General features: G+C 43.6%; 3 protein-coding genes across 13 annotated transcripts in view; 1 reads left to right on the forward strand and 2 right to left on the reverse strand.

Annotated features, from left to right (window-relative positions):
• On the reverse strand, window positions 62-9944 carry C1H11orf54 (chromosome 1 C11orf54 homolog). 3 transcript variants are annotated; one of them, XM_021381968.1, is made up of 10 exons: window positions 9831-9927; window positions 8895-9082; window positions 7434-7556; window positions 6027-6125; window positions 5035-5108; window positions 4127-4228; window positions 3733-3909; window positions 2842-2991; window positions 2136-2252; window positions 62-444 (listed from the first exon to the last, which is right to left on the reverse strand). In XM_021381968.1, the coding sequence occupies exons 3-10, from the start codon at window positions 7489-7491 to the stop codon at window positions 271-273; spliced, it is 951 nt and encodes a 316-aa protein (XP_021237643.1). In that variant the 5' UTR covers window positions 7492-7556; window positions 8895-9082; window positions 9831-9927; the 3' UTR covers window positions 62-270. The 3 variants fall into 3 exon arrangements, with proteins under 3 accessions (XP_021237643.1, XP_021237636.1, XP_021237630.1); XM_021381961.1 differs by having other exon boundaries at window positions 8895-8976; window positions 9831-9895; XM_021381955.1 differs by lacking the exon at window positions 8895-9082 and having other exon boundaries at window positions 9831-9944.
• On the forward strand, window positions 10010-21816 carry TAF1D (TATA-box binding protein associated factor, RNA polymerase I subunit D). Of its 9 annotated transcripts, XM_021382054.1 has the most exons (13): window positions 11036-11059; window positions 11163-11401; window positions 11499-11958; window positions 12244-12419; window positions 13595-13655; window positions 13972-14242; window positions 15406-15449; window positions 16618-16671; window positions 17625-17662; window positions 18153-18225; window positions 18597-18651; window positions 19548-19623; window positions 20245-21816. In XM_021382054.1, exons 1-6 carry the CDS (start codon window positions 11051-11053, stop codon window positions 14089-14091), a joined length of 1065 nt encoding a protein of 354 aa, XP_021237729.1. In that variant the 5' UTR covers window positions 11036-11050; the 3' UTR covers window positions 14092-14242; window positions 15406-15449; window positions 16618-16671; window positions 17625-17662; window positions 18153-18225; window positions 18597-18651; window positions 19548-19623; window positions 20245-21816. The 9 variants fall into 9 exon arrangements, with proteins under 9 accessions (XP_021237760.1, XP_021237754.1, XP_021237729.1 ...); XM_021382046.1 differs by having other exon boundaries at window positions 18153-19623; window positions 20245-21450; window positions 21632-21816; XM_021382040.1 differs by having other exon boundaries at window positions 18153-19623; window positions 20245-20315; window positions 20999-21816.
• The window catches only part of CEP295 (centrosomal protein 295), a 45168-nt gene continuing 42337 nt past the window's right edge, over window positions 22033-24863 (reverse strand). The window contains 4 exon segments of the mRNA XM_021381989.1: window positions 22033-22361; window positions 22948-23047; window positions 23462-23573; window positions 24157-24360. Of these exon segments, the coding sequence (XP_021237664.1) occupies window positions 22275-22361; window positions 22948-23047; window positions 23462-23573; window positions 24157-24360 (503 nt within the window). The 3' untranslated portion in view covers window positions 22033-22274.

A 24863-nucleotide genomic window follows, 5' to 3' on the forward strand; every position in this document is an offset into this window, starting at 1 on the left:
ATTCACTTCTAGTTCCACATCACCAGCAACAACCACGCAGGAAAAGCCACCAAACAGTGAAAAAGATACACCATTAGTAAGATTTTAGTGAAATTACAGCTCAAATTCAGCCATAACCGCTTCCGTTACAACTCCAATATTCTCCCTTGAACTGAGGCAGTTAATTGGTGGCGTATTTGCTCTTGACTTTGATCGCCGTGCACAATTAGAAGCGTTACAAAAATCAGCTTTTTTACTCAAAAAAGAAGCAGCATCCCTCCTGCAGGCGGCTCAGTCCCGCCCCACCGTGTGGGTGTCCTTGGGCCGGTCGATGCGGAAGAGCAGCTCTGCGGGCACCAGGTAGCCGTGGTACTGCACGGCGTCCGGCGTGGTGTCGGCGTGGTAGTGGCCGCCCTCCCCGTGGTGGCTGAAGCAGTGCGTGTGCTCCAGGCGCAGGTCGAAGCCCTGCGGGCAGAGAAAGGCCCCTCAGTACGTGCAGGGTCTCTCTAGTTTGCGCTGAGGGCAAAGGATGCTACAGCCATTAAGCACTGAGAGCGTGCAAGATGCTCGCGCAGCTACTAAGAAAAACGAAGAGCTGCGTGAATCTGCACCACAGGACAACGGGAAGAATTTAGAAACCCTGCCAGAACCCAACTTCTGGTGTTAATCTCTCAGAGATTTCCTTTATTAAATTGGGATTCAATCAAGCAATCACACCACGGCATCATGGACTAGAAGTATAGAATCGTTAAGGTTGGAAAAGACCTCTGAGATCCTCTCACCCAACCACCAACCCATCACTACCATGCCACTAAACCACATCCCTCAGTGCCACATCTACAGTGCCTTGAACACCTCAAGGGATGGTGATTCCATCACCTCCCTGGGCAAGTGTGGAAGGAAGCCATGCTGGAAACTAGAACCCCTTTGCAATGAATTCCACAGAATTATCCCTGTGAAGAAAAGCTGAGGGAACTGGGGTTATTTAGCTTGGCTCTGGGGAGACCTCATTGTGGTGGGGCCCTGGCACAGGCTGCCCAGGGAGCTGTGAGTGCCCCATCTCTGGAGGCCTTCAAGGCTAGGTTGGATGGGGCCCTGAGCAGCCTCATCCAGGGGGTGGTAACCCTGCCCATGGCAGGGGGCTGGAACTGGATGGTGTTTGAGGTCCCTTCCAACCTAAGCCGTTCTTTGATTCTATGAGGCAGAAAAATTCATTAACATAGAATTGAAACTGTTTTCCACTGCTATCTCTAATGACACGCCAACATTTCCAAAAACAAAGCCTCAGCTGAATGCTATTGAGCTACCAGAGGACACAGATAGGAATGACCCAGCTGCATCCACCACTCAAGTCATGTTGGTTCTGAGTTGTCTACAGCTGTTTTCCAAGTAATGTTCAACAGATTCTGGGAAGATGTACACAACCGAAAGCTGCCAAGACAGTCTCACCATGGAGAGCCTTTAAGCCAACAGCATGTTTCATGTAACTCTGGAAAATTATTTTTCTAATTATTATTTTCTAATTATTATTTACAACTGCATTGTTACTTATAGAGCATTTGTTTTTATGTATGGTTTCTTGGTTACTATTGAGCAAAGTCTTCCTAATGGTGAACATGTTAATGGCTTTTGAAACTAGACTGTTTTCTATCTTGAATTGTTTGCTGTTGATCTCAGTGCTTGTGAAAGATGCTAGATATCTTTTCAGCACGAGGATTTGCAGGCTTTAATTTGCATCAGCAATGGAGACACATGCTGCAGACATTTTGACACAGCATTGTCTAAGACAGTTCCTCTGAAAGTGAACAACATGAACACGTGGCTGACCAAGCTCCCATGCTCCTGCCATCCTTCCTGATGTGGCCAGCTGTGAATGCAAACTGTGCTGATAGGCTTGGATGCAAACGCTTGCACACTGCAATTGTAACAGAACCACTGAGGTAAATGCACTATGAAGACTCACTACGTTCCAGAATTGGTTGGCCAAGTCTCAGTTGAAACCAATGGCAGAAATGAGAAGCTTGCATTGCATCACACCCCCTCTGAAAGCTTTTCACACAGTATATACACTCTCCTGTTCTTAGAGGGAAAATCACACCCACGACAAAACTCATTACAAGTCTCAGTTTACACTTAGAAATGTAGAGAAGACTCACAGGATCTCTTGAAACGATTACTGGCTGACAAATCAGCGGAGCCTTCATTTCAAAGAATTTGAGCCAGTTATTCACATCCTCGTCAGTGTTCAGAGGACAGGCAGAAAATTCTGGAGGCTACAGTAAAAGCAAAAGCTGTAAGTAAGATAAAGATACTTACACCGAGACAATTCTTCTCTGTAGTAACTTTCCTTCACCTTCCTCCTCCCCACTATGCTGTTCAAGCTTGTTCTTGCCTTTTAGAAGACCATTACTCTGTTTCTGCCAGAACTGGAAGTGACCAGAATATTGCCTCTTCCATTGCAGACACTTAGTGGGACAACTACTGAAGTGATGATTTTCCTCCAGGTATACTTTAAAAGGTCAATTATTTTTTTTTTAAATAAATTTTTATTGCTTTCAGTAAGTATCATCTCAGTTACTGTATTTTATTTCACTTGACAACAGTCATACAATTCCTTCTCTAGCTGCCCATGCATTTTAGAAGAAAAGATCAAAGAAGTAAGGCCAAGTAATACAGCATCATTAGTTGTGTTATGTCAGTTTTGTAGTATTTGCTTCTTACTTTAATACAATGCATATCCTAAGAGTACACAAATTTAAAAATACAAAAGAAAAAAGTCAAGACAGTAAGAGATTATACCTTGACTCATAATTCTGTTTTCAGTATGATAAAAAACAGTTATATGAATTGAGAGCAACTTACCATAATATGAATTTTTGCTTTCCCCTTCTGAATGATAAACGTACCACCCATCCCAACTGGCTTTTCTCCATAGTGTTTCTCTAAAATTTGCCTGAGACAGGACACAAAGTTAAGTTCCCCAGTTCTTCCATTGGCTTTCACTTCAATAACCTGGAGGATAAAGGGATTTCATCACTGCTGTCTCCTACAGCAACAGTTTGCAAAGGTCTGTGAAAGCTGTTCTGAAGCTCTCCCACGCTTATAACCCAAGATTACTTTTTCAAAGCATGAGTTTTCCCCAGAACTGCTGCTCTACATCCTTCCAGTACCGGATCCAACTTTGTTTCTGACTTTCTGTTCAACACTAGCTTTGCCTGTGAAGGATACAGAGTCAGTTATTCACACATAAAACAACTGTATAGGTAACTCCTTTCCATCCACTGGCTGGCTTCATCTTTGTTATAAGCTCTTGGAAAGAGAGAAGACTGCTCAGTTTCCACGCAGTAATCTGGTTTTTGGCTGCTCTGCCAGCACTGCTTTGTGCCAGCTGTGTTGACGGTAATACTTCTACAAAAAAAAACTAGGTATTTGTAAATCATTTATGTGCACAAGTCAACCACTGTACAGCAATAACCTCAAGTCACTGCATGTTTGGACTGGATTTGAATGGACGATTTATGAGGGAAAAGTTTTACTGAACTATTACTTATTCCTCAACATTTTATACACCCCTTTGTATCCGTCAATTCTTCTACTCATTCACCAGCCACAGTTTCTCACATTTGCCTATTTCTTTCATGGAATTGCTCCTTTACTATTATCACAGAAATCTGATTTAAGAATACCAAAAGATGAATTTCCCTTCAGCCAGAAGGTTCCACAAGAGAAGTCACCTTTGGTCCAAGTACGCACCTTACCAGGTTGGCCCTCGCTGGCATAGAGGTTGGCCAGCAGCCCGAATTCGCAGTCAGAGTATTTACTGCTGTACTTTTCCAGCAGGCATCCTTTATCTGCAGGATTTATCTGAGCAACGTAGCTCCCATTTATAGCAGGCTTTTTTTCATTCTTGGTTTGAACAATAGGGATAAGCTGAGACAAAGAACATGTAATAAGTTGATAACAGCATGTAAGAGTCAGTATAATGAACATAACTAACACATATGCAGTTTAAGCTTTGGACCACGCGGTTTATGCACTTTTGGCATGAAAGGTGTTCATTAAATGGGAAGCACGGAGCATGAAGCCACTCAGCTATTCTGATACTTCGATTAAATCATTGAGAACCATCACACTTTTAGTTACTGACCTCAGCATTTACACCAAGAACCCTAGATGAAACAGCCCCTGCTCCAAGAATGAATGCTCCAGGAAGCTGTATGTCTTTTGCAACAGCATTTAGATCATAAACCTGCAAAAGAGACACAAGTCTTTGATTGTGGTGTGGTGCTCTGGTCTGGAACAGTCATTCTCTAGTTGTCACTGTAAACTCTAAGTGCATTCACAATGCTCTCATTTGTATTTCTGATAACTAGGATGAACACAGTACCCAAGCCTAAACAACACAACATTTGGTAGTAATAGAATGGATACATCCCTACCTGTTTTTCTGAAAGGGAAAGTCTGTGTTTATGTTCCCCTGCCATTTTATCCAAAAACAGAATTACTGTTTTCATTGAAAATTATATTTGTCTAAAATAATAAAAAAAAGAAAACACAGGGAAAAGAACAACATACAAGACAGATGGGGCTGGGTGTCAGAAAGGAAGAATCATATTCTTGGGAAAAGACAGAAATGTCAATCTACTGTTGACTTGAAAACACAAATACAGCCAATTGGTACCAAGAAGCACAGCTTGAAATCACTGACATACAACAAGCCATTTATAAACATGCAGATAAGCTCCTTTAGTTCCTTCCATGGCTCCTGTCACAGATCACGTGCTTTCAATACTGTCCAGTATTTGTGGGCAGGAGAAGATGAACCATCAGCCAGCATACGATATTTTTGCTAAGATGTGTAAGACTGCCTGACATGGTATATGTTTAATGTACATCAGAATCAACCTTAAAAAACATGGAAAACTAAGTCTCTTTCACAAGTGGAATCCTGCAGTATCTGTTAGTCCTGAGTTTTGTTTTTATTTCAACAAGATATTGCTTTTCTGTTAACAAATGAATTAAAATACCACAGCTACAGATAAAAAACAAACTCACTTTTTCTTTTTGTGCAAGAGGTATGAGGTATGGAACACCTCCCACATCTGCTATTCTAGGCTTTCCACAGATTCCTGGAAGAATACAGACAGCCAGTTTGGTACGTTTTCCCTGAAAATCTTAATTAAGCATGCACCCTAACACACCCAACACAGGCTCCTCAAACGTCTAACACACTTGGAGATCACTATTTCTCTAGCAAGCTTAGATAAGATGTTGCACTATTAAGAAAAGTAAGGACTGTAAGCCATAAAATGATTCACAGTAGAGGAATTTAATGCTAGTCAACTTGTAAAATTAACGTTCAATAAGCACAAAACAAATTTATTGTGGGCAACAACTGCCATTTGCTGGTTCTCCAGTATGATGCTCTCCCCACACAGCTGACACTTCTATTGGGAGTCTCCGCTTGGGAAATTTCTGCCATGTTGGATGCCCAAGTCATCCCATTTATCTGGGCACGCATCTGGTATGAATTTGGGCATGTAACTGGGTATGAAACACCTTCTCCAGGTGCTTCTTGCATTCCACTGATGATAGAGGGAAGTCATATGAGTAGCACAGATGAGGTACCTGTCTTCCAGACAGCTAATGTCAAAGACTCTGAATCCCACACCAAATAAGACAGTTTAACTTACAATATATGGATGGCAGGAATTTAAACCAACTGGAAGCACAGCTCCTTAGGTTCAGATAGTGACTGTCGTGGATCTAAAACATTTATCCAACTGGAAGGTAACTCCATTTCAAAACTTTCTGAGCACACTAAATGAAGTGTATGAAATAAGTGAGCATTGCAGACATCGGTAAAGAAAAAAAAGGAGAACAACTGCTTGGATTATTTGTGCTTGTTCATCCATCAACTAGGAAGCAAATCCAGGAATGCCAGAAAACATGGCTTTCCTTTCATGCAAATTCTTTTACCTGAAATACAACTTGAACTCTCCTAATAGCTTTAGAAAGAACTGCAGAAGTCAACAATGCCAGGTTACCTTTAGCAGGAAAGCTGAAAGGCTCCTGAGTCAGATCAGGACAGTCTACAACAGAGACTTGAGCATCAGCAAAGTTTTCTTTAAGTCCTTTCTGCAAAACTATAATTAAAAAAAGCATGTAAAGGCAAAGTAATTGGCAAAGAAAAATTACAGAGGTTGACAAACTACTAACAGAGATCTATGTCGAGCCTTCACTTCAGCAAGATACTTTCAAGAATATATAGATACCCTAAGAAACCCTATTGACATAGATGTTAGTGCCTGTAGGTGCACTGTTTCTTGAGTCAGAACTTCAGAGAACAGCAAGAGCTTGTTCAGAGTATTGCTAGTTACCACATTAAGTAATAGTTTTACAAAGCTTTTAATTTAAATACAGCAGCTGTGAAGTAACATGGATAGCCTTAAACTACATTCAGCAGTGTTTTGGTTTTTTTCACAAGGTCAGACAATTATGCTCATGGTCAAGTATTCTAAGAGAAGCAAAGCAGCAGAAAGTTTTAGCTGAAGTGACGATGACTTTTTAAAATACATGAACTGGACTGCATTTACCTGATTGTAATCTCAGACTGCTGTCTGGAAACACCTGCTCTCACAGGATGTGCACTGCCATGTTTCTGTTCATAAGATATTCTGACAAGTGCCACTGGCAATACAGGACAAATAATGAACAGTGCTGATGATCAGTTCCAAATCTGAACTTTTTATTTTGTTTCATATCAGTGCTTTTAGGCCCATAACCTACCAAGGCACCTCAACAACAGGCGGTTTCTGACTAAAACAAGGTGTTTGGTGTTTGGAAACAGCTTGTTTGGAAGAACAAAACCTCTCTGAAGTAAAATCTTCAGTGCTGCAGGAAACAGATAATCAGAAGGAATAGTGCCTTTCTATGAGGACAAGGAAACAAGAAGCTTTAAGCGTGTTTTGTGAAGACTTCGGAAAGAAAAACAAATTGTTCCCTGCAGCCTGGTTCTAATTCAGTCACCAGCAGAGGAGCCAACTGAGCTCAAGCAAGAAGACCATACTGCATCTCGTTAGGTGCGCTCTGAGCAGTTCCAAAAGAAATACTGGAGGCAGAGGAGAACAGGTGATCCCAATTGTGTAATTAGCTCAGCCTGTGATTGTCAGACTTTCACAACACCTACACAAATCTATAGATGCAGCAGATTAAAGACTCTGAGAGCTTGCTCATGTGCTCAAATGTCAACTGCGGCTTTGAAGGAGAAGGTTATCCTTTGCTTCAAAGACGAAACAGTGGAGAGAAAAACAGGGCTTTTCTTTACATCCCAGTGGGCCAGCAGCAAGAACGTTCTGCACACATTAGCTGTACAGAGGATTTGCCAGGAGCATTAAGGAAAGTTTGAAAAACATATTTCAAGTTTATAAAAAGTTACACTCCGCATGACTTACCCCCAGCAAGCTCCTCCAGGCTTGGAACATGAAAAGCAAACTTTTCGACCTTAGCCATTGCCTCTTTGGTTCTGATTTCTTCAGATTAGAAATTGCAGTACAACACACTGAGAAGTGACTGATCTGTCAACAAGGATGACGGTTTAGTGATTAAAACAAGCTGTTTTCAGTATGCAATTTATCTTTCAAATTTACACAAGAATACAGAGACAACAGTAGAACTGTTATTATACCATTGAGGGAAAAACTGACAGCTTCAAGATTAATGTTTTCTCATGTGCTTTGGAAGAAGGGACGTCTACCAGCTCTGCAGCTGCCTCAGAGCATTACACGTGCTAGTTCTCAAACTTCCAACTTGGTGCAGACAAAATACGTAACACACTGAATCTAATTCAAGGGACAAGTCAGTTACCTGTCCTTGGTAAGCCCAAAGCCATGCTGCTTTGGAAGAAAGTCAGGCTTTTCTAAGCACATTAGCTGCCTTGCCAGATCTTCCCTACCTTAATGTTTACTTTTCCAGCATTGGCTACTGCAGACTTTCAACCTTGGCTCCCAATTTCTTATGGGCATGTGCTTCCCTTTCCAAAGGGGAACAAGCTACTAGCATGTCTCAAAGCAAAAAACAGCAGCAAGTTCTGCAGCACTGGGCTCTATATCAGTACGCAGCCCATAACAAAAAGCTTTGTTTAGAACATAAATGTTGGAGTTTCTTTTGAAATGAGCTATATTTCAGTCAGCCATGCAGCAGCATAGTCACCTACGAGGGCAAACCACCAGCTCTGGGCACAAGCAGCTGGTTATATGCTACCTATAAACCAGCCCCAGCAATCATTAACTCCTTAGGCACATGCCTACTGCACAGAACAGAAAATGTGTCTCATGCCTCAGAAGAAAAAGCCAAAAACCTAATGACATTCTCAGATTTGACAGAGCTTTTGTTAGAAAGGACTGTGAAGTGAGATAGCTATTTGTAGATGCCTTTAGCTTCTATCTAAAAAAATAAATTCCCAGCTTTTGTGATTGCCAATAATGTTTGAAAAAAAAAACCTACTGTCTTCTCAAGGGGAAAAAAACAGTAGAAAAAAAACAAACGTTAGGAGATCAAAGTGGTCAGCCAAGTGTTTGAGTTCAAAGTTCAGCCACCCTAAGTTACTCCTGTAGCAAGCAAGCAAGCAAGAAAGCTATCTATATAGAGTGATTTCCATCTTAATTGGGCTTATCCACTTCCATGGGTGACTTTCTCCCTTCTCTGACTGAGGAGGAAAAGGTAACAAGCTAGATATGGTGCCTATTGTCAGATGGATTGAATCAGACTCCAGGACTTTTAAGAGTGGACTGGAAAAAGAGGGAGTAATTAAGTCAGAGAAAGAGAGAAAATAGCTCTAGCAGCACTGTTGTAAACCAAGTCCAGCAGGACGCTGAGCTCCTCAAGACACCAGCTGAAAAAGTCCTGAAACAGACCTGGCGTTGTGCAAGGGGCAGAGGCAAGACCTGGACGCAGTTCAGCCAGGTAGGCTCCGATGTAACAGCCCACCACCACCTGCTGTTTAAAGGAGCACAAGTGCAGTCAGCTCACGACAGACACGAAAGACAACAAGAAGCTCCGTGCTCTACAGCGATCCTGATCCAATTGCTCTACAGTGGTCAACCTGGAAGCAAGCAAGAGGGAAGCGGAGCAGTGAGTCACCAGCGTGAGGACAGCACTTGCAGGGGAGTTTGGGTGGTGTGGGACAGGGAGAAGAGGAAAGGAGAGCACGGGCGATTCAGATCGGTGGTAGCAGAGCTCCAGAGCGGAGCTAGAGCAGAAGGTTCTCAAAGGAGCGCTGCTGTGTGACAAATGCAAAGGTTAAAGACACACGAAGAAGTGGTCCGGGATGGTACAGTAACAACGAACACGTTAGAAGACATTTCAGCTTTTCTTTTCCAGGCAGGGAGACGGCATCAGGGAGCGCTGCGTGCCAGGAGAGCGCAGATGAACAGGGAGAATGCGAAAGGGGCACGGAGCGCTTAGCATCAAAACCTGAATTAAAGCCGCTTCGAGGGGCAGAAACCAGAAAGGAGAAGTTAACAGCTGGATAAAAACGCACTAAGGCGGGGGGAAGGAAGCATCAGGGAAAACCTGGAGACAGCAGCCAGCAGGAGAAAAGAAAATCAGCGATAACGCCAAGAAAAGCAGAACGCCTCGGGACGCGTCTGGTGCGGCCGTGTTCCTCAGCCAGGAAGAGGCGGGAAGCCACGGCAGCGACTGGGGAAGGGACAGCCGGAGCCAGAGAGCCGAGCTGAGCTAGCAGCCCCGCGCGGCGAGGAGCAGCACCGACATGCCACCAAACTCGGAGCGGGTGCGAGAAGAGGAAATTCAGGCCTTATAGCGAAGGAAAAAAAGCCCCGGAGCCAAACCTGCAGAAGAGCTCTCCAGAGCCCCACAGAGAGCGGGAAGAGCGAAGAAAGCCCAACAACTACGCCCGCTTCGGGTCACGGCGCACAAAACCACCCAAAGCCCCGCCCCGCCCCGCCCCGCCTCTCCCCGCCCCGCCCCGCCTCTCCCCGCTCTCCTCACGACACACCCCGCCCCCGCGCGGCCCGCAGAGCCCTCCCCACACTCCCCTCGCTCTCGCGAGAGCCGCGCGCTATTTAGCCTCGGGGGCGGCCATTGCGCGCCCTTTGCGGAGCCGAAGCGGGCGGTGAGTGGTGAGCTGGTGCGCAGTATCTGCTGCCATCCGCAGCGCGGGAGCGCGGTGCGAGGCTCAGGCGGAACGAAAAGCACGTCCTATCACCGAGTGCTTCCCTGAGGGGGCTCGGGGAAGGCCCTGGGGGTGGGCGAGCCAGGGAGCGGGCTTCTCATGGCGGCAGGGTGCTAAGGGGCTGCGGTAATCCGGCGGGAACCGCGCAAAATGTCCGCCCCGGGATGCTGGGCGGGCTGAGCGCGCCTGAGAGGAGAGAGAACAGCGCCGGGCGATCGGTCAGGCGTGGGCGGGCTTTCCTTCCTTCCGTACTGATCGGAGCTCAGTGGCGGCTGCGTATGGCCGCGTATTGAGCCAGCACAGAGGTGGAACGGCTCCTGGTCTTCCTCAGAGTTAAGGGCGCGCCCTGCCGCTCTGCGTTCAGTCCCTTCGTGTGTTTAGCCTCGGACATCAGGAGTGCGCTGGATTACAGAGCCAGCTGAAAGCAGACGTTCTCTTGTGGGGCTGACTTGTGCTGATGGCCAATCAGAGCCAAGAAGGCTCTCAGGGCTCTGCAGCCAGCAAAAGAACAGGAAAATGGGGCTGTTATGCCCAGATCCTTGGTTTAAGATGATTATAAACTAAAGTAAGTACTCTGCTGCGGTTTAGAACTGCAGCATCCTTACAAGCTAAAAAAGCTGTTGGCTTTCATGCACGTGTGCTTATCAGTGAAAAACCTTGTCTGGGGTAAAACATTCAGGACTCATCCGTACCAGATGCTGAGCAATCTGCTGTAACTCTGAAGCTGGCTTCACTTCCAAAGCTGTAGAACAATTTAGGTTAGAAAGTTTCTATCTTGAGATAAGCGGCTGCAGTGCAGCTGTTACTCTGGACTCAACCCTACTCAGCCACGTGGTTGCGGGCAGTTCCTACCAGTCTGTCCAAGTTTGCTCACAGATGGTTGTTGTAAGTTAACCATTATGAGTGGGAGATTTGTTGCCTGATAGACATAAAATTTTCCTTCATACTTAAAATGCTGATTGATTTTTTTTTTTACTTTATTTTTTAGGACCAGTTAAACATGACTGATACAGATGAATCCCACACTTCTGGTTCTGATTATCCCAGTGCCCAAGATCTATTATCCACTCAGCAGAAAAAAAGACCTAAAATACATAAGCATGCAACAAATACACAGAAAAAACATTTCTGCTCAAGGCAGAAGGATTCCACTCCTGAGGAGTCTTCAGATGAGATTAGTAGTACACATAGCTCTTCAGCTGAGGTGGACAGCAGTGATTCAGAAATGTGAGTTATCGCTAGTTCCTTAGAATTATTCATGTACGGAACTCATATGATACATCATAAATATATGTTCTGTTAAATGTAAATGTTTCTTTTTCAGTGATGCTTCTGCTGCCAGTGGCAGTAAGCACCATACGAAGTGCTCTGTCACCTCTTCAAAGCAAAAGAGGAGGTCACAACCTTCAAGGCAGCCGGTAGAAACTGATGCAGGAGTGCCTGACAGTGAAAGTTCCAGTTCTTCTCTGCCCCCTCAGAGCCCGGTGAGGCCATCTGAAGCCTCCAAAGAGAAGAAATCCAAGCTCAATTTGAAAGCCATTTTTGCCTATCACTTCAGAGGAAAGAAGTTTAAAGCTGCTGCCCACCGAAAATATAGGAGCAGTGGCTCACGGAAGACGAAGACAAACTCAGAGCGCTCCCAGAGGCGTGGTGGGAGGCAGCCCATGACAGCCTCACCACAGGAGCGAAGGAGAAGGCTTAAGGATCGAGGTTTTCAGTTCCCTTTTGTTGAAAAACATTATGGGAGGAAGCATATTCCCTTAAGTATGGTTCTTAGTTACGAGGTGAGCCCTCTGTTTTGTGGGAGAGAGGTTGTGGATTTGAATTTATTTTAAGAACGGTGAATGCAAGTTGGCTGTGTTGTGCTTCTGCCTAGCATGCCACAGTGGAATGAACCCAGTTTTATTTTGTTACATAGGATGATTGCTGTTTTCTGTTCAGTATCTTCCCCCAAAAAACCAGCTGACATAAGGCTGTCATTTAATATTACAATTCAGTTGATCATATAATTGCTTCATTTCTTGGTTTTATAGTGGTATTTAAGATCTTGCCTGATATATTTTTTTCAGCAAGCAGCTGCAAAGGGATATTTCCAGTACATTGAAATGCTGAAATATGAAGAGCACCTCAAAAAGGCTTTGGAAGCCCTTGAAGCTAGTGAAGACTTAGAGAGAGAATGCCTGGCAGTGCGGAAACACAAATATTTAGATGACGAAGGCCCCATTTCTCCTATCCAGGAGACAAAGTAAGTACCATTTTAAGTGGTATAAAGGCTGCTGTTTTGTTTTCAGCTTAAGTTTGTGTGTATACAGCACTGCTGTCTGTATCGACTGGTATATGCATTAGTCATTGGTGAAATACCTTTCAGATTTTTCTGTAACTCAGTAATGGATTCTGGTGCCTTAGCAGCACCATGTTATGTGCTCACTCCTCATCCTCTAAAGAGCAGAGAGAGAAACTAGGTAACAGCTCATGGCTTGTGATAAGGACAGGGCGGTCACTTACTGGTTACTGTTGCAGGCAGAACAGACTGAGCATAGGGAGATGAGTGTGATTTCATTTGCAATTGCGAATGCAATTTCACTTATTGGTAGCAGATGAAAGCACTGAGAACTAAAAGCAAACTAAAGACGCCTTCCCCCAAGTCTCCCCTCCCCTCAAGCAGTGCCGGGGGGGATGTGCTCATTCCGTAATGCTTTGCCTCTGCCTCTACCCCTGCTGCACATAGAGTCCCTCCCATGGGATGCTGTCCTTCCTGAACTGACCCCAGGTGGGATCCAGTACACACATGTGGAGGTTGGCTCCAGCCAGCACCTAAGCACCTGCACCCACTCTCCAGTAGGATGAGGGAGAGAATGAGAGGAACACAACAGTGAGAAAACTTGTGGATTGAGATAAAGTGAAAGCTAGGGGGCACAGGTGATGCAAAAGCAGTCACTCAGCACGTTCCACAAGCAAAATGATGCAAAGCCAGTCCCTGAGCTACAACTGCTTTGGAAGGACCAAACACCAAGTATTTGTTACTTAGCATGGTGGTACGGGGTATGAAATACCCAGCTGGTCATTCCACGAGGGCTGTCCCTGCCTTGCTCACCCCTGGCCTACATGTTTGGGGTGGGGTGAGAGGAACAATGTGAGCGAAGTGCAAGTCCTGAGGCTGTGCAAGCACTGTTCAGCAATGGCCAAAACTGATAAAGAGAGAAACCTGTGGATGGTGGTGGAAATCCATTCTGCCAGTGTTGGTAGATAGTATCCAACTCCAGAAACTCAGAGAACCTCATGTAGAAGTAGTATCTTACTCCTATAAGCTGTAGGGTTTCCATACGCGTTATAAGAAAGTGGCACTGTGTTAGGAGAGTAGTTTAAATATGCCATGCTACTATAAAAGTACAGGTTTGATTTGAATTTTGTATATTTCAGTGATGATGATGATAACTGTTTGGGCCCTGATAATCCAGAAGACCTTGATGCCAGAGTGGTGGTAAGTAAATATTCCTTAATTTGAGAAATACTGTGTCCTTTTTCTTCTGACGTGTTGCGGGAGTAATAGAGGATGTTTTGAGTACTTAATTCTGGAGCTTGGATCTGGGATTAACTCGTACATGTGATTCTGATGTGTAGTACAAGAGGAAGTTGATTTGAGAAGAGTCCATGCTCTTTGAAATAATGTTGGAATGTGTGGAAATTGTGGAGGTCTCTGAAGTGTTCCTAAGGCTTGGGAAGTTAGTAATAAACTTTTACTGAAGCGTCTCAAAGCTACATCTGTAAATACTGGTTTTTTTTATTTATTGCCTTAGGACAACAGCTGTTTCATTATAAGCAGCAAAATTCCCAGCAAGAAGAAATCAAAGGCTGAAACAAAACGAGCCAAGTCAGCTGGAGTGGTTGAAGTAGAGAAGAGTGCTGCTGATAACTGAGCGCTGGTGTGGCTCACTTGAGTGAACAGCAAACGAGTGAATAAGGTGGCAGCGGTTACTCTGGAGATACGTTATTGAGGGCCACTTGGTTTAAAATGTTGGTCTGAAGTCAACGCTGAGCCATCAGCCAAGCAACATCATCAGACTCAAGGTGAGTTTGTGTATGAGACTGTTATGGCAAGCATGTGTCTTCTGTGCTGTCCTGTGAGAAATGTGTACTAGTGATTGAGTGGCTGGTAATCCTGCTTAAATACCAGCTTCTGTAGCTTGGTCAATGGATCACAGAGCTACAGAACTAAAAGCTCCAGATCTTATAATTAAGCAGTGTAGTATAGAAAAGTGTATGAATGTGCACATACACATAGGCACACTTGTGTTACAAAGGGTAGCTTAGACCCATTCCTTTTGTAGCTTTGTAAAAGGAGCTTGAGCTTTCCTTACTGTAATTTGGAGGCGGTAAGGCTTTGTAAGATCCCTCATACCTGAGGGATTATTTTTCCATAAAATTCTTGCAAAATCCTGTTAATACACTTGAAATAATGCTGAAATGAAATAATGCTGAAATGCTTGCTTATGGTTAAGGTTGTCTGTTCATCGGTGCAGAATAACACTTCGGAAAACTAATTCTCTACTCCTAAATCCAATATAGTAATCTAAAGATGCTTTAAAAGAACTAGCAGTAATGAAAAGTTCTTTTCCCTTCTTCCCCTCCTCAGTCCAGGATGGGGTCTTGTGAACGTGACTAAGCAGAAGGTGGAAGGATCAGCAGATAGTCCCTATGGTGCTGATCTCATAGCATGAAACTTGCTGCAGTCGCTCAGTCTAAAGAGAGTGGAAGCTGCATTTCTAAATCTTTGTGAAAGAAGCCTGAGTTTTCACTGCTGCAGCTTGGTCACTCTGGGGAGTGAGACTGCAAAAATCTACTCTTTGCTAGTTGAAGATCAAATTTGATAATGGTCCAGAATTAATGGCCTAAATATAACTCTTGTAGGCAGCTACCTGAGAAATAGTGTGTATGGCTTGAAAGACTCATCCTGGATCTAGGAGTGGGGTTCTGGCAGGGTGAGGCGTAGCGAGGTGGGGTGTGGAGTCCTGCTCATTCTGCAGTTCATGTGATGAATTTTTCTGTTCAACTGCTGAGTGACTCAGAAATGAACTAAATTTCAATTCTGATTAGAACTGGATATACACACCTGAAAAGTGAGTGTATTACAGCTGCTAAATTGATTGCTGAGAAGTAGCTTGTGCCTTTAGTTGTGCAGAGGTTATTTGACCATAATTTATGGGCTTTATTCCTTTCATTTTTTTTTCCAGTTAGTTGCTTTTGGATGGTGAATATCGATCAACTGCTGTGAGAGGTAAGCTGTTACTTGGTGTGCAGTTGTTTTCTCCAAGTAGCTTGTTGGCTTTACTTCACAACTCCTACCAGTCCAGCCTGTAGCCTATGCTTGAACCGAAACTAGAGCATCAATTCTTTAACACCTGTGTGTTGAAAGCAGTTTGTGTTAGAAGGTGATGTGCAGCAATGCTTGTTTCACCTGGTGTTGAACACTGCAGGGCATAGTAACCAATTCTGGTATCTGTTGGGTGCTCCTGGTGGAGGTGTCTGTACTGGTGCCTCATGCAGCTTCAGCATCTGATCTCTGCCCTGTGGTAAAACTTCATCTCGGTGCATGTCTGGTGCAGGAGCAGGGGCAAGGAACATCAGGAGGTGATCTTGGACATTACTGCTTGTCATGGTTTTATGATTATGCTAAAAGCTGCGGAGCTTCTCACAAAGGGGTGTTAGCAGATGTGAGCCTCTGCAGGAGGGTCTAGGACATAGCACAGAAGAAAAACTTGAGGGTTACTCTTTAACATGGGGAGCCAACAGGTACAGCTACATGGGTAATGAAGATGAGCGTGTTTCTGTGGAAGAGAATTGAACTGGGGCATCTCCTTTCAGCTTTTGTTGTAGTAAAGGTGCTGGAGTAGATTGTGTCAACTTGACACAGTGTAAATTGTTCTTAGGACAGTATCTGATACACTGAGCTTGTTGCTTCTGTTACCGTAGTCCAAATCATACCCGTCTCTTAAAAAACAGAAGGCCCAGCAATGGATGGTAACAGTTGATGGAGTAAGTATATAGTAGACTGGGAAATACCTTTACTTTTGTGTACTGTTTGTGTACTGTTCAAATACTGTTTCAAAAATAGCGAAAAATAAGAGGAAAGCAGGTGCATTCTGTTTCAGCACGTGTTCAGTTTTTGTCTGGTGCTGTAGACAAAAACCTGGAACCTAGTGCTTAGAAAAAAACCTTCTTTCGCAACCCACAGCTGATGCATGTATTGGCTGTGTTACTTACATGAAGGGACAGTGCTTCCATTTATTCAAGCAGTCATTAATTCAAATCCTGAATCTAGGGCATGAGTTTCATATTGCATGTGCAGAAATGTAGTCCAGTTGCATTGTTTCCTTTCCAGATTTTTTACCAGCTCTGCAGCAGTGAGCTGTTGTAACCATTTTGATCTGCTTGAATTCTTACAGCTGGTGCACAACTCTGTTACTTCAGTGCTCCTGTGGAACACATGAGTTAAGGAGGTACGCTTTGTTCCTGCTGAGTTTCAGTGTGAGAGAACTGGGATCTTTTCCTTCTCAGAGAGGCTTTGGTGGAGCTTGTCAGATACAGCAGTGGAGAACTGTTGGACAAGTTGTTACGTGATAAAAGCGCAATTAAATTGACCTTGTTCTTTAACATTTCCTGAAGTGGAGGAATACTTGAGCAAGTTTTTCTTTCTTGGGTGGAGGTTGTTGTGTGAGGACCATAAGCTGAAGGCTTAGCTTTATTTTTTTTTTTCCAAAGAAATATTTCATTTGGAAAGACAAATCCAGCTACCAGAAGGCAGCTGGTGATGCGTCCGTGTTAGAGTTAATTGGCTGGGCTTTAAAACAGGCTGTTGTGCAGGCGTAGTGCAGGGTTAATTGTTACGCCTTGTTATTCAGCAGGTAGACACAACTCCTTGTGTGTCTCAATTGAACAACGGGGCCAGAAGAGCAACAGGTTGTGCTTTCCTCACTGCAGTGCCCATTGCAGTGGTGACAATGAGACCTGTAACAGGCTTACGTAGTGAAAGAATTATGCAAACATGGCTCAAAATGCAGTTACTCTTAAAGTCCTAAGGGTTGGCACGTTTTGCTTTGTGAATTCTTGAATTCTGCATCCTGCTGGCTGTGGGAAGAAGAAGAAAGATGCATCGTGCTGAATTCTGTGAATAGTTTCTCAAAGCACACTTGGAAGCGTCTTAAAGCGCTGTCTTGTGGTTTCTTTACACCATGGTGCCACTGACTTAGGTAGCACCCTCACTTGCATCTTAAGTGCTGTAGTGCTTCAATTTCGTAAATGTGGGTGAATTTTGTTGATAGTTTTGTGACAGACTCTGATTTGAAAGGAGTGCTGCTTATTGAATGTAAGAGCACTTGAATCTTGAAATTACTAAAATGCTGAAGGAACTTAGAGCTGTTAATCAGATAGTGTCATCTACTCTTCTTTTCAGCAAGCCTACCTGACAGTGCAGACCAGAGCAATACCTTGGTAAGTTTGATGCCAGATTCTTGTGACCATTGCTTAGTGAGAGTTAGAGGTCTTCAACTTTCTGAGCTGCGTTCTTTCTTTGAGTGCTGCTGTATCAGAAAAACTTCCTTTAAGCTTGAGACTGTCTGAGGAAGTTGTTGTGATGATTGGCAAAATGTTCAACTGCTCTGAAAGAGAGTGAATGAGAACAGCCTTTCTGAACAAGTCTGCTGTCTGACTAACTGGGTATCCATGCTGAGGATGTCACACGGAGAATTTTGTCAGTGAATAAAGACTGACTTTTATTAATAAAAAAAACTGTCAAATTACATTTTTAATGTTCAGGTATTGTACCAGCTTGAAGTGTGATTGCAGTGGGAGAGGTTCTCAGAAATGCCTGTGGTGATTAGAAATGGCTGCTGTAGGTTCTAGAATTGACTGCTGTAGGTGGTTCTTGCTTGTATGCACCTGCATGTCATTTTGTAACCCTGCAGTGATGTTGGTTTTTCAGGTGGCGTGTGATTGGAGAAAATGAGAGAAGAAATGCAGAAAGCCACTTGACAGAGATAGGAGCTCCCTCGTAGGTTAGTATGCCATCCGAGCTTCTGCAAACACATCAGTGCTTGAGGGGCTCTGGTTTTCAATGCCTGGAACTATTGATCCAGGTGAAGCTTAGTGCTTCTTGGAGCATTGTATGGACATAGCTCAATGCCATGTCAGCAAAAATCTGCTTGATTTTTTTTTTCATTGCATTAATGTACGGTAACAGAAATGTTGAGGTCTATCCCGATAGGATCTCTTCTGTAGGTTCATGTCGTTGGAAACGCCTCACAGAACAAACTTGTGGTTTAGTTTTACCCTTTGGGCTACCTGTTAGCTCTGTGGGATAAAACTACAAGACAAATCTTAATGTGCCATTTCAGAGATGGAAGTAATGTGTCATGTTCTCCCTCAGGTACTGGCTCATGCATTTGATAGAAATGAAAAAAAGATTCAAATGGAAAAGCTTGGTAAGAATAAAAAAGAGTGTGTTCTGAGATTGAAAATATAACTAACATGTGTAATTGTGTGGGTTGAACTTGCTCTTCAGCCAGATGTTTGTGAAGGTACCAGACTTATCTCTTTTTTTTTTTTTCTGGTTGCCTTGAAACAGACTCCTCTCTTCTGAAGTGATTATTTACTGTTCCTTGTGGTGGCTATAGGTTAAGAAAACAAGTCCAGCCCTATGATGTCTGTCCAATCTTCCATTACTTAATGAACATGCTGGATTTTTGTTCTGCTATGTAATTCAGCAGTGTTGCTTTTCTGTTGTTGAGCTTCAAAGATTTAAAGTCTTTGAGTTCATTTCCAAGGGTCTCAGCCAGTTTACTACTACAGTGTTAAACTCCTGGGTTCTGTGGAGCATGGTGCTATTCTATAGAACAGAGCTTAAAGTAGAACACGAGCAATACTCTGGAAAAAGTGTAAGCCCCTTGTGCTGGGAGTGTAAAAAATACTTGAAAGAATTCTGAGGCTGCTGAAATTTCGTTGATTTCTTTTCCCTCTGAGTTGCATGGCGACTTCCGTGCAATTGGTAATTCATTTCAGCTTATCACTAACGGGTGCATGGAGAGCTGGAACCTTACCATGTGGTTGTCCATGGAGGATTGCTGTGTCTGTTGCACTGGATGGTATCTGCACCCAGCAGCGTTCTTCTGATGGGGTGTTCAAAAACCAGTGCTACAGTAATTTAGCATTTGGCATCGTTGGTTTTCACTCTGCTGTGGTTGTTAAACCTGGTATTCTTGCTGATACAGTCTTTGCCTTCTTCAAGGATTTGAGTGCACTCCTTGTATGTCGGGTAGAAATTCTCAATGTAGAGCTGCCCGCTGGTTGTCCCTTGTGTTCAGCTTGTTTCTGTAAACAGGTGCTTCGGGAGACAGAACAGCCAGCTGGCTGCGTGAAATGGATGAGCTGTGGAAGAGGAACAACCTGTGGGACAGGTGAGCACTGAGTTGTCAGTTCAGAAGGTTTCAGGCAGCTTGATGGAAGCTCAGTTGCTAATGTATGACTCCAGAAGATCAAAACTTCAGTAAACTGTCCAGAAATGTAAAGAAATGGCTGCCTGGTAGCAGGTGACCCTGGGCAGCACTCACTCCAGATCTTGGCAGTACCTGAGTCAGGGTGTGTACCTGCAAGCTAGTCTTGTGTGGACGTAAAAGCTGGTGGTAACAGCACTGAAGGGAGAGGATGTGGTCATACCAAGGCTGCGAGGATATTGCTGTTCCTGGTGAGCTGTGGACATGACCATAGAGCAAGTCCATCAGACTCGTGAATTGCTGCATTGTGTGGCAGTAGGTCTGCTGGGAATAAAGCTTGGATGTGGGCCACAGACACAGCACTCCCTTCTGCTGGGTGTTTGTTAGTGGCTCTAACTCTCCAGCTACCAAGGAACCAAAGTGCTAGCTAGAATCTTCAGCTGTTAACTCGACCTCCTGAAGCTGCTGCTGACAGAACTGACTTGCATTCAAAATGGAAGACAAAAGGCTACTTCTTGCACTTGGTGTTTAACTTCAGTTTAACTCTTCATTTATACTAACCAGATGTGCCTTTGTATTGCCCAGTGTCTGCTGCTGTCACTGAATGTCAGGGGGGTGAGAAGTTGCACCTGAGTGCTGCCAGAGCAAGTCTGTAGGTAAGATGCTTAGCAAAAGTGCTGGTACCTGGAAGAAATGACAAGGTCACTTCAAAGAGGGTTTGCATGGCTGGAAAACCAGCAGCTCTTAACGCAGTGACCGTACATTGAACTCCTTTTAGCAGGATGCTGTAGCCACTTTGTGTGTGCTGTGGTCTATTTCAGAGGAGACAAACCTTAAGTTACATAGCTGCTTAGAACCAAAAACCACAGGTAGCTGCTGCCCTGTCACGTTTTTGAGGTGCTGATGCAGTCAGAATGCTACTTGGCTTCATCTGCAACTGGCTGACTTCCCTCAGCGTGTGAGGCTGGAAGAGAACATTGATACAGTTGTGGCATGATGAGCCATGCTGTATCTTTAATGCTTTTCCCTTCTGCTTGAGGGTATGGTATGTTCTCCAAACTGCATGGAAATACCTAATCCCAAAAAGGTGAGGAAGTGGATGGTAGTGTTGAACTGGAATATTTTGGACAGAGTGCTTATAGGAAACTAATCAGAGCTGGCATGCAAAATGATACTTTCTGCCCCATATACAGTTCAGTAAGGGATGTGTGTACATGTGCCTGCATTACTATTACATAGGCACCATGTTATGAAGTTAGCTTGCTTCAACCTAGAGGAAGTTGGTAATTCAAAATCTCTTCTCTTGAATTATGGTGCTAATTGTTTTTTCTTCTCTTAGGTCCTGATGGGATGTTGCTGTAAGTCTCTTGCAGGAAAGAAAAGGACAGCTCTTAAATGCTCTTAAACACTTTCTCTATTTCTTGTAATAATTGAAAATTTTAAGTATTTTAACTTCATTGCCCTGTAATTTGAATTAGTTGATAACCCTTTCCTAGTACAACCACACCTCGATACACTATGTTCAAACTGTGTTCAAGTGCTGGAGAAAGGGCTGTTTACTTTGTACAGGATGTAACAACATTTAAATAAAACTGAGGCCTGCCTGAAAGAACCAGCTGCAACCAGGGAGTTATTTCCTACTGCTGTACTGTAAGTCAGCACAGGTGTAAAGCAGGGCTGCTAACTACCTGTGCCTTGTTCTAGCCAAGTGGTGGTTTGTGACATGTGACAAGAAAGGAACAATACTCAGATCCGAGTGGGAGCAGCCTCTAGAAAAACACTACAGTGAAGGTGAGAGAGGAGAGACTACGCATGGAACCTAGCCCTCCATTGCAGTGTGCTGCTGCTTCCTCTTCCCTGAAGCTGTTTGACCTGTGCTGTTTATTTAAGGAGACTTACATCAGTTTGAGTCTCTTCAGCAATTGCAGTGTCTAACTACAGTGTGGACTGAAATGTTAATTTTCCTTTACAGAGAAGCTTGCTAGCTGCTACCTAGAAGACTGCTGTATTTCAAATTGGGGCAGACCTGTGGGAAATGTGAAATCCAGGTGTTTGACCTACTGCTCCAACAACCAGCTCTGTGTTAGCAGGGTAGCTTAGAACTTGTGCTGTTCTGCCCTTAGCCTCATTCAGAGCTAAATAAACTTGGGTATGTGACAGTGTTTGCAAGTTGCAGTGAGCTGACAGAAGGCAAGCTTAAATCCACCACTCAAAATACAAACAGTGCCTTAGAAGATGTTATTCTCTTAGCTTTAGGGAGTTTGAAATGTACCTGTACCGCATAAACCTGCACTTCCTAAGGAGGATTGTGTATGTGACATGAGACCAATGCATAAAAGTTTCAGCTTTTTGGAAAGGAACCTTATTGTCTCATATGCTATGAACTCAAGTTTTTTTTAAACACTTTTTATTAGAGGATGTTTTGCACAATGTATATTACAAGTAGTAAAAACTCTATAAAACACTAAGGCACAAAAAAGCTTTCCTGCAATGTCATTCATGGTTGCCACGTGTTAAAGGTAGATAGCACTACAGAAAGCATCTGTAAGCTTGGGAACTGTGGCCACACTGAATTAGTTTAATACAGATCTCACTGTTAGATATTCTGAATTGTATCAACACAGCCCTGTTTCTTGTTCAGAGGCTTCTCCCAGTCAGGGTGTTTTCCCTGGCTTCTTGGCTCGTAGTTTTTCCAGCATTTTCTGCAAGATTTAAAAACATAATAGCGTAGCTTAAGAAGTGGTGATAGTAAAACTAAAGTGTACAACTGAGGTAATGCTCCTACATAACTTGAGTGTGAGTGATGGTGCAAGTTTGGATAAGGGAATGAGTTGTGCCCACTGAGAGGAGCAGGGAGATGTTTATCCTCCTACTCTGCTAGTTAGGGAACCTACAGCAGTATAAGAGCAGGGGGAAGAGACTGCCTAGGGAAGCACCAAGCCTGCTCGTGTTCAGGAAGTGCTTGGATCGTGCTCTCAGAAATCCTGTTTGACACTAGCAGCTCAAGTGACCACAAGAATTCAGCCTCAGGCTGATCCCCTTTAGAGAAAAGTCTCAGCTGTAAGAGCTGCATTGTATTAGCATAGTGCCTCCGCTGGGGCAATCTTTATGAAATCTTTAAAAGCTCACTCAATTAGCAAAGGTAATAACTCCCAAGAGGCCACTCTGAAACGTTTCAGAACCTGGTTCGTGGTGTGTTCAGTCATCACTGCAGAACGATGCCTCCAGTCTGAGAAGCTAAGTGACATGAATGGAGCAGCTCAAGGTGCTAAGGGTGGATCACTTTACCTTTTGGAACTCCTTAGCCCTTTCTCTGTTTTTAGCATAAGTTTCCTGCCTTGATTTTTCTTCTTTTCTGATTTTTACTTCTGAAAGCTGATTATAAAGTCTGTCAAAACAGCAGAAAAAAATATCGTCAGAAAGGGAAGTGGGAAAGCGGGAGTACATGAACAGCCTTTATGTTTATACTGACAATTAATAGTAATTAAGAAAAAGCAATTTTAACTGATCCAGTGATCTGGCATCACTTCAACTAATTCTGCTGCCTGACCTAACAAGGCCCCTGCTCTAGAGCTGCATTTGCTGCTCGTCCATCATTGCTAAATGCTGAGTGCAGTTGTGAAGTGCAGCTGCACTGGCTGCCAGCGCTTCTTGCTGCAAGCTCTGCAAGGGCATGACAGCATGCACCTGGATCAAGCACACTCAGCTCCTCTCCCCCCCCCCAAGCTTAGTGCTAGGGCTCACGTGACAACTTCTTGTTTTGTTTTAAACCCAAACATCTTCCACTGTGTTCGTGCCGTACCTTGAGGTGCGCTGATACATTTCAGCTTCCCCAGCCTTCCTGTCTTCTGGAGACGACACTTTCACTTCTCCTACTTTCTTCAGCTGATTGACAACTGCATCTTTTTTTCTTTCTGAAGACACAAAATGTATCCTAAATCTCTAATCTAGACAACACATCCATTCATACAAACTGCACTGCGTCCCAGTAAAGGTTTGTTCAATTTATGAAACTAATATGAGGTACTAATTGTAAAAAATCAACAACTGTATACTGAAAAACTCTGTCATTGACAAGAACTCAAAAACATGGGAGGTTTAAAAGATTGAGATGGAACTACAAAGACAGAAGCAAGCTTGCAGAATGACAGTCTGTGTTAAAAAACCACTGTGACTCATGAGGCTAGTGGCTGTACTTGAAGCTAGCCATGCTTCTCAGCAGCTGACTTCCAAGCCAGGCATTAGAGATGCATTAGTTCACTTAATACAGTTGTTTGACAGCTGTTTTGCAGACACCTTATGACAATAAATGCATGAAGCAGTCTGTTCACAACACAAGAGGCAGCCAAATGGAGGAAGAGGAGCTCTCCCCATCCCTGAGAAATTTAAGAATACCCCAGAGTGCAGAAGCAAAGCTGCAACAAATGGGAAAGCTTTTCTTTGATACTTAATATGAAAGCAATCCTAGCTCCATGTCATGTGCCCAGATAAACATACCAGGGATAACAAGACGCTCCTTTTGCCTGCTTAATGCCTCAGGCTTTCTCCTTTGAAACCGTCTGCCTTCTGGCTTCTCATTTTTTCTCTCTCTCTGTTTTATTTCTTCTACTCTTTTCAGGGATTTCTGGATGAAGTCCTTCTTTCTTTTCAAAAAAGATTCTTGCAAACTTCCTGGTGCAGAAGCAGACTCCAGCAGCATCACTGAGAAAGAAAAGTCCAAGCGTTTCTCACTTTCTGCAAAGAAACCACCTTTAATTAAATTCATACATCTCAGTGCATTTCTCATAAGATGTTGACCTTGACCTGTTCTGACAAATAGCATCAGGAAGTGACATTTTTGCACAATAGGCAGTAATTCAGAGCTACTGTAAGCAGTACTGCCAAGACAGACACTGCACCACAACGCACCAAGACCTTTGAGGCCCCTAACAAGTGGTTACACCCTGGCAGCTCCTTTCTTTTGTGTGACTGCTGTTCATCTTGGACAAAAAAAAAAGTTTATTACTTATGTTCTACACTGTCATCAGAACAGAATAAGACATCCTTTAAGTGCAGAGGTTCACGACTAATAGAAAATAAAAACAAGTGAAGGTGCATGAAGTACATGATGACAAGCAACAAAATATCACAGTCTTTCAAAACTAAATAGTGACATGTAAAACCAAATAAAGTCTATGTAATTACAGCCATTACCAACTCAAGAC

The sequence above is a fragment of the Numida meleagris genome, chromosome 1, assembly GCF_002078875.1.
Source record: "Numida meleagris isolate 19003 breed g44 Domestic line chromosome 1, NumMel1.0, whole genome shotgun sequence".
NCBI lineage: Eukaryota > Metazoa > Chordata > Aves > Galliformes > Numididae > Numida > Numida meleagris.